We start from the raw sequence: 11,095 nt of genomic DNA, 5'->3' as shown, positions 1-11,095 counted from the left end.
CAGTGGCTGTAGACCGTGTCGATGAAATAACCTCGGCTCTGCGAGAGGCATCTGTGTATGCTTTGATAAAGATCCGCGACGAAGAGTTATGCACTTGTTTTCGGTATGTGAATATGTGATGGTATGTAACAGCATGTGCTTATAACGACATGGTTCGTCGCTGCTGCAGGTGTGTTTCGAATACGAGCTTCTGGCGTTTCGCAGCAAGGAGTGGCTTAATGACATGTGCATTCGACTTGCTATACAAGTGATGACTCAAGATCGAAGTGATATCGTGTACGTGGATTTGAACTCATCCAGCCTCAGGAGATTCATCTGAACGAGAGGCTCTGTGATGTATTTGATCGGCAATCGGGTATGATACTTATTCCAATTGCCATTGAAAACAAGCACTGGTGTCTTTTGATTGTTGATTTCAACAAGAAATACATCATTCAACTCGATCCCATGCAGCATCGACCAACCTACTCATTTTTATCCAAGACATGCAAGTCGTATCTTGCACCGCTTCTAAGTAGAAAAATATGCAGACTACACAATCAAGAAAGCCGACAATATCCGCCAAGAAGACGGGCATAACTGTGGAGTCATCGTCATTTACTACATGGAAAGCTACATCAGCACCCGCATCGTGACGAATTCAAATCAAGTTTTGCTTCAGAGTATTCGACTAGCATACTTTGTCCAAGGTCTCCGTCGACTCTATTCCTTTGTCGGGATTCCCGACAAAGACCTTCGCTTTTTTGGCTAGTATCATCGATTACAGAGATGACGGACAAGTTGGAAGTCGGAGTTGACAACACTAGCCAATCCATCAATGTATCTCTCAGTTGAAAGTTCCTTACTTAACAGTCATTTGTACATGTACCTCAATTATCATTCCACAACACTGAAATTGCCTCATTTAATAATGTGGCGAACCTTCTGTCTTACTTATATCGATTTGGTAATTTACCGCGACAGAATAAATTATCGTGTATAAACGTGTGTTCCTGACGTATGTGGACGATATGTGACTCACATATCGTCCAATACACGAACTATTTATGGAATGAGTATGTAACAGCATACACCGCCGATTTTTTTTATGTTTTCAAAGTGCTGCTAGCTGAATGTCCCCTGTAGGCGCTTTCAAGTGCTCTTACCGTAAATGGACAACCTTTTGAATTTGGCCAAGAAACCGGAGGAGCACTGATTCAATGAACCCCTGAGCAATATATTGCAAGCCTACTTAGCGCTGAGCCAGAAAAATGGCTTCACTTTAAAATTCTTGAAAGCCCCCAAAAGGTTATCAGAAAGGATACCACGAGCTGTTGAAATTGATTAGTGGCCGTTGCACACCGATTCAGACGAGCAGAAAAACTTCAAAACGGAGCAGATTTACCAGGTGTAGCGCGACATGGTGTACGTCGGGTCTAGTTGGGTATTCTCCAGCAGTTTAGCCAGCAGATCTGGTTTCACTCTGAGCTCGTCTTCACCGTCGCTCCAAGAGTTTACACTCAGTTCCTTGGCATGAACACCGCCAGCAATGAAGATGCTATCCACACCAGTGTTCTTTGCACCCTGGATGTCGTGGTGGAGGGAGTCTCCAATATGTACGACTTTCGACTTATCCGTCACATTCGCCAGGCGCAAACATACTTCAAAGTGCTCCTTCATTGGCTTTCCGAAGTAAACGACCTCGCCACCCATTTCCTCATACAGCTTGGCAATACCGCCTCCCATGTGCACGAAACGATCGTTGGCAACAACAGCCAGCACGTCCGGGTTCGGACACAGCAGCGGGAGCTTGCGCTCTAGACCGCCGCGCAAAAACTCCTTAATGGCATCGTTGACTTCGCCCGTGTGGCGGTAGTCGGTGGGCAAAACTTCGGCCACTTGGTCGCTGTAACAGACCTGTTGCGTGCCTTCCACCATGAGGAAGTGAGCCTTGTCCAGCGGCACTATCTCCACATCCAGACCGTGGAAAATGGATTCAGGATTCGAGGCACGCTTGGCAACCCTGCCGTCCAGGTCAGAAGTCATGAGTGAGCAGCACGTATGTGTGTCGCAACGCTCGAGCAGATAGTCGTGGCACACTTCTCCACCAGTGACGCCTTGGAAGTCTGTAGAGAAACCCATGCGCTCCAGTTTGAAGGGGAGACCACTGGAGCGCTGTGCTGTGTTGGAGAGCAGTACCACCTGCTTCCCAGCCTGGATCATTTGGTTGAAACAGTCGACAGCACCGATGTAGGAGACGGTGCCATTATGCAGCACACCGTATTGGTCGACAAGCACAACATCGTACTTATTTAGTACCTCTGACAAGCCGTTGATGATCTGCAGCGGGGGAGGAGAGGGGGGGGGTTAATGATATGGGCAATGGAGCTGGACTACATTTACAGTATATGTAGGCACCTTGGTCATTGGTACAGCTGCAACAGCGGAGGTGTTTATCACCTACTTAAAGTACCTCTCTTAGATTCTTACTTCGAGATTTGCTAAGGAAAACCTACTTTCAATAATAAAAACCTACTTATAAATTTGCATCATCGTCGATGATAAATGTTAGCTGGTCGATAAATTTAAGTGAGCCAACTAATATTTTTAGTTTTGTGCTGTGCCAAGAAATGTTGTCTCATTCCGACCGTATTTAACGGTTTTGGGTAATCCTGGCCACAGTCGTTTTATTATTATACAAATACAAAAAAACGTGCATTGAATATCCAGCTTCTTCCAGCAACTGTTTAAGTTTCTTCAGACGAGTGTAAACACGCAGATAAACAACCCCAAAACGGAGCGTAGAAGTCGAGCAGCATAGACTTAGTAATGTTCTGAGCCGACTACTTGAAGCCGAAGTACCAACTGCAAGTGACGGTGCTCGAAGTATGCATGACGACATCCTGCTGCAATCTGCAGGTGGAAAGAGTGGAAGAGCACATTCGTGAAGTGGATATGCCCACCACAAGGTGGTAAGAACGACGTGTTGCATCTGTACCAAGAAGTCGGTGCTCTATTGATAGTATGGCTTACTTGCCATGGCGAGAAGGACCACCCCGTTATCGCTATTTTGGCTAGGATATACCTAGCAAACCCATTGTCGGCTGCTGTTCAAGAGCGAGTTTTCAGTCTCAGCGGCTATTAATATGTGGTAAACAACCTGTAAACACGCCTGAAAGATTATGTGTCTGATGAAGGCAAATTGGAAAGAGTATCAGACCATGCTTTCCACGTGGCTTCATCGCCTTATACACGGTATTATGCTCTAGTTGAAGTTCTTGCTCGGCGCGAGCGAGAGCATCAGCAGTCACTGCTCAGCAGTGGTGGCAGTGGGTGTTTATACTTCGAAGTACGTCTGATCATACAGACGCGTTTAAACACCCCAAAAGACCATCTAAAAATACAACTGGTGTTTAGACGGTGCATCAGACATGGTACAGTGTACCCAGAGAGGTCTTTACACTGTAATATGCCGAATAGAAGACCCATTGGAAGGATGAGCATTTTTGCTACTTCAATTAAATCAAGTTAGCAAATTAAAGGGTAATTACGCATCGTCCCACGTAAATACAGTTATTTACACAGGTAAGAGCTGTATTAACTGTTTAAATGAAATGTGTCTTTATTCAGACTGTCTTTACCAGCACATGTAGGGGGGCCGTTTGTACCATACAGCTCACTTGGCTACTGCAATCGCAAGAAGCCCCCGACAGTGCGCCAGTGCCGAGGAGGCATGAACGTGGACCTGTAACATAACGGATACACAGACAAGTAAGAACAAAGATAACAGTGAGTAAACAGCTATAGTTTGGCTCACAGATCCGGACACCGAAGAGGGGTCCTGATAAAAGCAATTATTTTTCCAGCATTTTCTTATTCTACACAGAAAATATGAAGAAGCAGCACAAACACAGCATGATGTGTACAAATACCCACGACCCCAGTCATTTTAGTCCTCCTCAGCATCAGAGCTACAATTTGACTGTGAAGTATCACTATCTATGTCGGACTCGGCACTCCCATCACTATCTATGTCGTTACCCTCCGCTTGAAATACAGCCTTATAATTGTCTTCTAGCGTACAATCAGCCTAACGAATGCACCCTTGCACGGTGGACGGCTTTTAATTGTCAAACGCCGCTGCTAACCAAGCTTTCACCTCAGCGAATGATGTTCCCGAGGAATACTGACGGCCTACTTTGCCTTTCACGATGACCCACACAGTCTCAATGGGCTGCAAATCGGAGTGCTGGGCGGGGTATACCTAACAATGTGACCTCGGTTTTCAGCAATCACAACCTTTCAGGGTTGATCTTCGTCCGCTCAAACTCCTTTAGTTTTGCCCAAATAGTACCTCCGTTCGGAAAAAGATAACCATTTGTTTTTTTTTGCACAGCGCTCCGCCTCGTTCATTTGAGCGTTTATTAATTGACACTCGTTATTTAGCCAGACTGGGTAACAACAGACAGTACAGTTACACCAGAATACAACCGATTAGCATGCCCGAATATGCCAGACTCAGGAAGAGCCGGACGTGTCATCAGTTGACGTGTCTTCGGAGTATACGTATAACCGGATGTCAGTGTGTTGGCTTTGAAACTGAGCCCGCAAGACATTCAGCATCTAACTCTCAAGACAAAGTACAGGGGGAATAACCTGGAGGTAGTCAACGCATCAAACACACTAACAAAAGACCAAATCATTGAAAAACTAGTTGCATTAAATGCACATGCACAGGTACCGATAGCGCAAATACTGTAGCTCCTTCCGACTTAGCAGATATAGGTTTTCAGCACCGGCAAATATCTCAAAAGCTAACAGCATATACATGCCACAATTGTAGGGTCGCAGCCGGTAGTTGATGTGAAGCAAGCGTGCACAAGGTACGCCACGGAGACGCAAATCCTGTAAGTAATTGATAGCAGGTCTTAGGTAGATAAGGATTGTAATAAAGAATCTACCTTGGGTAGAAGGAATTTACACAATTGTAGCTATCAACCTGCACTCCAAGCTCGCTCGTGTATGGTCGAATTCGGTATTTTCTTGTAGCGAAATCTGGCAGCAATGCTACTATCTTCTAAGCGAGAGGTCAAAATTTTACGCCGTAGCTTGAGCTCATTGGATCATAGATAAAAACTTCTTTAAGCGACAGATCCATCATAACCGCACACCAGTGATTCTTGTTGCAGATGACAGGAATCAAAATCTTTTGGTTTGTCATGCCAGCAAACACGTCCTTCATAGTCTCCACCGCTAAGAAACCATTCATGACGTTACCGGCGATTGACGTGTCTACAGCAATCGTGTCTTCTCTCGCTGCGAACAACTTTAACATCAGCTTATTGACCGTGCTGTCGCCTAACGCAGACTTGCCGACGAGTTCGAGTGCTTCAGCCTATGTGCAATTACACAGCAGTAGATATTAGCATTTCCATTGCGGGGCCTGACTGTATGCAACTGCGTACCTGCACCGATAGTAAAGGAATAGATTTGATCTTGGATTGCGCCTTAGGATCAAGATCAACACAAAACCATCGGGGCATTTGGAGTTCGAAATCGATGGTATCAATCCAAACGATAGCTTTTTCCACATATTGGATGGTTTTCATCGCTTTGTGCCACTTCTTCATGACACCCAGAGTCTCGGTGGAGTAGGTACCTACTCCAACAATTTCCACGACAATGTCCTTCTCACCTAGATTTTGATCACTTGATTCCTTGTGTGCCATCTGAAGAGCTAGCACTTTGGCACTGCATCTATCAAGGATATACTTTCGGAAAATTCGGGGGATGGACTCAGCAGAGACGATCTTTTTTGAGGCGGGAAGTCTTGCTACCTTGTGGGCAACTGGAGCTCGGGAATTTTGTGAAATCGAACATCTTAAATTTGGATACAATTGCGGCAGATGTCTCGTATGTTGACTCAATGCGTACGGCGTCGTCTTGTCTTGTTGCTAAACTCAAATTATCCGAGTACAAATTTGAATCATCTTGCACCATCAAAACATTTTTGCGGCGAGCTGCTTTCTTGGATTTTGCACTTTGCTTTGGGCGACCTCGGGACCTTGGAGGGCTCGCCACATCAAATGTATCATTTTCGACCGGTTGCAGAGTCGCATGAGAAGCTGAAGTCTCCGCACCAGTCTGACAAATAAGCTCGGCCGACACCGAACCAGACTCTCCAGACAGGATGCCAGACTCTTCAGACTGGATGCCAGACTCTTCAGACTGGATGCCAGACTCAACCGACTGGGTGCCAGACTCGCCAGACTGGGTGCCAGACTCGCCAGACTGAGGTGTAATCTGCGTAGAAGGCTGTAATAATCCAGGCAGTAATAATTCAGTGCTTCCACTTCAGCCTCGCCCACGGTATCTGAGTCGAAGACATCGTCGCGCGTACCTTCACTGATTGTCGGCATCTTAATCGATGAAGAAAAATCTCCAACCTTGAAACGGTGGGCGACGGCCTTTAAATAAGATATTGCTTCACGATATTGGACCATGCCTAAACCAGCCATCGAATCGCAAATTGTACTAGCAATAGGCAAGGCCTCTCGGTACTTCCGGTTCGAATCCCATGGCCGCTCATCGGCCACAAATACCCTTCGAACAGCAAAAGATTCCACAGAAGTAGGAACATCACTGGCGTTATCGAACTCTATCGACGACCGTACAGACGACAGGACCCATCACTGATGCAGCAGTTGAGTCGGGATAACAGTCTCCTTGTTTAGTGCTCTTCTAAGAAAGAAGACGTGTCGACACGGCAATAAACGTGTACTCATAAAGAGACACGAGCAAGTCCAGTCGTGTGTCGTAATAGTGTACTCTGCGTCTACCTCATCGAGGGCGTCTTCATCGGGGGATGTACTCTTCACAAAGTACACACCTGGCGCTCTCTCGGAAAAGACGTAAGATGCACGATCAAGTGCGTAGCAATACTGATCGTGTATTAACTCGCATGCATGTTCACTGACGAGGTTTGCAACCAACGTCATTTCGCGATCGTAACCAACAGGCTGGACATTAACCTTCTTGTACACCTCATCGATAATTCGTCGCTCTTGAAGACTCTGGTAATACATAATCGACGCTATGCATTCGTCCGCTGCCATGAAAGAGTTTACCCACTCCTTCAACTGCTTCCACGAGGCCTCCAACCTGTTGTTGGTGTCATTACCAAGCGTCACGGTGTTTTGGCGCTTGTGTGCACACCACAACTCGCGACATTTCTCCCAATTCTTAATGAAATAGGCGACAAAAGGGTGTCGGACGGATTCAAACGGTTCCACTATTGTGTTCGTAGTTTCACAGCGTTCAGACTCGGATGTGGTATGATTCCGCGCTTCTGTCGCCACATTCTGCCCGACCGCCACAATATTTTGCCCGACTGGTGCCAGATTCTGCCCAACTGGTGCCAGATTCTGCCCAACTGGATCTGAAGTCAATTGCCCAGATCTGGGGCGCCCCATTCCGCACACGTGCAACATGTAACGAAAGTGCTTCATATACTCTTTCTCGGTCTTCGCATATACAAGCAGGTTCATCAGACCTCGTAGCTGGTCCTTTTCCCACGTGTTACAACCGTAGTCTGCTGACGCGATTTCCTCCCGCAAATACTTTAAGACGTGAAATTGGCAGAGCAGGGTAGTGACGTCAGGGAAAGCAGTCTTCAGTACCGGTAGTTCCGTGAAGTCCTTGTCGATCAACACGCAGCGTAGTTTTGTCCAAGCCGGATTGTTACTCTTAAATTCTTCAAGCGCCGTCAGTAATGTCGGCCATCGCTCGTTCTGTAGTAACGCGTGCTGCACAAATTGGCCTTTTCCAAAGGTATCGTAAGCCATAAAAGAGAAAACTTTGTACTTTGAACGGTTTGTTCCGTGCGTCGCGTCAATGAGAAGAACTTCCGGAAATTGTTTGTAGACCGATCGCATGTGTTTAGTCTGTACTGTAATACATGTTGCAATTTTCTAATACAAAGAACATGTTAGATGTTATGAAAATAATGTATTTGATTCACTAAATACACATACCTTTTCCCCGACATCGTCTACGAATATACAACCCACGTTCCCGACATTATCTCCAAACTCGGCCATCCACTTCTTCAATCGTTTTCCGCTCGAACTTGGGCCGTTTCTGTTTTCACGAGCTTTCAACTTGCTCACGAGGTTGTGACCATCCTGTGGCTTTGGATTACTATCTGAATTGTCTCTGATAAACTTCAGAATACTGGACTTCTTTGCTCCAGCCTTTCGAAGCTCATTCACCGTCCGTAAGGCACTGTCATCGAGAGTAATACTGTAACGGGGTAAGAGATACCGCTACTAGCTTACACTATAGTGCGGAGGAAGCTCGCAATAATAAAACCAAGTCTTAGGTTTGTGTCAAATTCAACTCTGATTTATTTAGGACCAGGGCGGCTACCCCTGTCCTCGTGTGAACCACTCAAACACATGTCTATATCTGATTGGTCAATAAGTGAGTCTGGCTCCTCACTATCAACCAATCAGATGATGACACTTTGGCACACACTACCCGTGTGCCACTTTACCTACTTATGTAATAACTAAAGAAATATCTACCTAGTTATGTAATTGGAGTTGGGCCCATTACATCACCCTCCTCTCTAAGTTGCGCTTACGCAACATAAGCGCACGGAACACATTTGAAGAAAACTCGAGAACCCAACGGAGCGAAGATGGCCGAGGACAACACGACGCAGTCAACGTGCGTTAGCACCAGCGCGACGCTGGTGACAGCAGCAAACATCGACGCACTAACGGCGGCGGTAAACCAGACAGCCGAGACACCGGCGGAGCCGACAGTCACGAGGATCAGTGCCGGAAGCACGCGGTCGCGCGTGATGGACGACGCCCTGGTTCCCTGGGACCTGTACGACTTGTCAGGAGCGGAGAATCCGGATACGCTAGACACTATGAAGAACCACTTTCGTCGCTTCCGCGCGACGCGGAAAAAATACATTGAAGGCGCTGATCGTGAGGGACTTCGTCGCTCCTGGTGTGCCTTCATCCGGCGATGGAACCGGATGTCGCGTGCTGGAGAAAGCTTTGTCGACTGGTTGGCGTATCGCGAGGAGATTCTCGCGGATCATTCGATTGGAGAGCTGCGCGTGAAGGTCTGCAACAACGCGTGGGATTTGGATCGACTCTGCTTCGTGCACGTGAGATAGGAGTGCGAGTCCTGTGGTACTTCAACCCGTCCGACTCAACGCGAATGGAGGGAACATCTCGCTGAGCGGCCACTCAGCGGCGAGGAGTCGAGATGGATCGGAAAGTACGAGCACACCCTGTCCAGTACGGATCAGGCGGCTAATCGCGGCGGCTCACGCCGACGTTGCACGCGTCGGAGCGCGGCGTCGTTGTCGCCTCCTCGTGCGGGTCGTTCTCGTGGCCGTTCTCGATCTCGTTTACGGTCTCCGCGGGGTGACCCGCGGAATTCTCCTTCTCAAGCAGCATGGTCTCATACTCGTGGACCACGCTCGGAACTTCGCGGAGAAGGTTGGCGCGGGGCTCCCACGTATTATGTTCTGGGGGATAGCCGAGCCAACGTACCAAGTAGCGGCGCGCGGTCGGAACCGCGCGAGGAACACGACTACGGACGTTTCGTTGAGCGGTCGAGCTGTGGGGATCTTCGTGGTCAACGATACGCTCCACAATCCAGCGCGCATCACCCACCGAGTCAATTATCGGTGGTGGGCCCTCACGATGATACCGCGTACGCCCTGTACGTTCAGGGCGAGGTGGAGGCAGCTTCGAACCGCGCGTTGGACGCTCAGGTTGGGGCTGAGCGGGCGGAAGATCGTGCCTGGCGGGCTGAGCAGATCGCGTCGGAGCTACGTCAGTCGAATCGGGAGCTGTTATCTCGCCTACGGGGATTGGAGACGCATGTGCTTGGCTCTGCCCAGCAGGGAGATCGTCCGCAAGAGCGGGCGCCAGGGGCTGATGACTTTCTGGCGCGTCCGGCTCGTCGGGCTGGTCGCCCGACGCATGCTCCGTCTGCTGGCTCGAATCAGGAATCGTCGCTGGGAAGTACCGCTTGAGTCGCCCGACGTAAAACGTCGGGTGGAGTCTAAGTGATGACGGGATGTCCAAGGTGTACGCGTCGCCCACAGCCTTGGTTACACGAAAAGGACCGATGAAGCGTGGGGCAAGTTTGTTGGCGCCGAGGTTGGTCACGGCGGAAGCGCGGATTCCCTCGGTCGATAGGAGAACGCGATCTCCTATCTTGAATACATTCACGTTCTTTCGACCGTGCTTATCAGCTTGTTCCTTTTGCTTGTCCACTGCGTTCTGCAGTGCGTCGCGGACGAACCTTGCGATGGATTGCCTTTGCATGACGAATTCCGCAACTGCCGAGCGATCGGCAGGAAGCACCGAGGGTTTCGGTGTATAGTTTGCCGTGGTAACTTCTTGCTCACGAATCTTGCTGCCTGGATCGATCAAGTTCTGCGACGTCCATCTCGTTATCGGAGATGCAGTATGCCGAGGAGGCTCGATGGACTGCTTGGACGGAGAACGAGTCAGGGCGTTCGCACTGGCTACACCCGAAGATAACCCTGAAGTCGAGTGCGCCGGCAGGCTTGTTGACACCGGTGAGGCTACCGGCGCGTGCTGAGACACCGGTTCACGTACCGGTGATGACCACGACACGGACACGTTGTCCCTAGAGCTGAGCGCAGCTTCAGCATCCATGTCGACCGAAGGAGGTTCTCCCTCACCAAGGGTGGAGCCGCCAGCATCCGTGGGGTGACCCACGGCGAGAAGTGCCGGAACACGTGGGTGGCGAGCGTTGTTCACGAAGAACGGCGTCAAACCCGTCGAGGATGCTCGGCTTGTGATGCGAGTCGGTAGCGTAGACGAGTCAGTCTGACAATTGCGAGTTCGGAAACTCTCAGGACCGGTGACGCGTCTGTTGTTATCGCTCGGATGTGCGAGTGCTCGCATTTGGTCCAGACTCAAAGCTGACAGACCGAGAACGCGGATGTAAACGCGGGTCGCGGTCGGACACGATAGACTCCGGCAGGCCGTGGTGACGAAAAATCACGTCGACGAAGTGGGCCGCGGACTCTTCCGCGGTGATTGAGGCCGCCACC

General features: G+C 49.1%; 1 protein-coding gene across 1 annotated transcript; it reads right to left on the bottom strand.

The window, feature by feature from the left end:
- Window positions 1-1,380: 1,380 nt before the first annotated feature.
- Window positions 1,381-2,202, bottom strand: PITG_12136 (uncharacterized protein; the record flags this gene model as incomplete). Its single annotated transcript, XM_002900710.1, has 1 exon — window positions 1,381-2,202. One exon carries the CDS (start codon window positions 2,200-2,202, stop codon window positions 1,381-1,383), a length of 822 nt encoding a protein of 273 aa, XP_002900756.1.
- Between the last annotated feature and the right edge of the window lie 8,893 nt (window positions 2,203-11,095).

Source organism: Phytophthora infestans, genomic scaffold (genome assembly GCF_000142945.1).
Source record: "Phytophthora infestans T30-4 supercont1.24 genomic scaffold, whole genome shotgun sequence".
NCBI classification, from domain to species: Eukaryota; Oomycota; class Peronosporomycetes; order Peronosporales; family Peronosporaceae; genus Phytophthora; species Phytophthora infestans.
The sequence above is the reverse complement of the archived record's forward strand: the minus strand, read 5'-3'. Positions and strand labels throughout refer to the sequence as shown.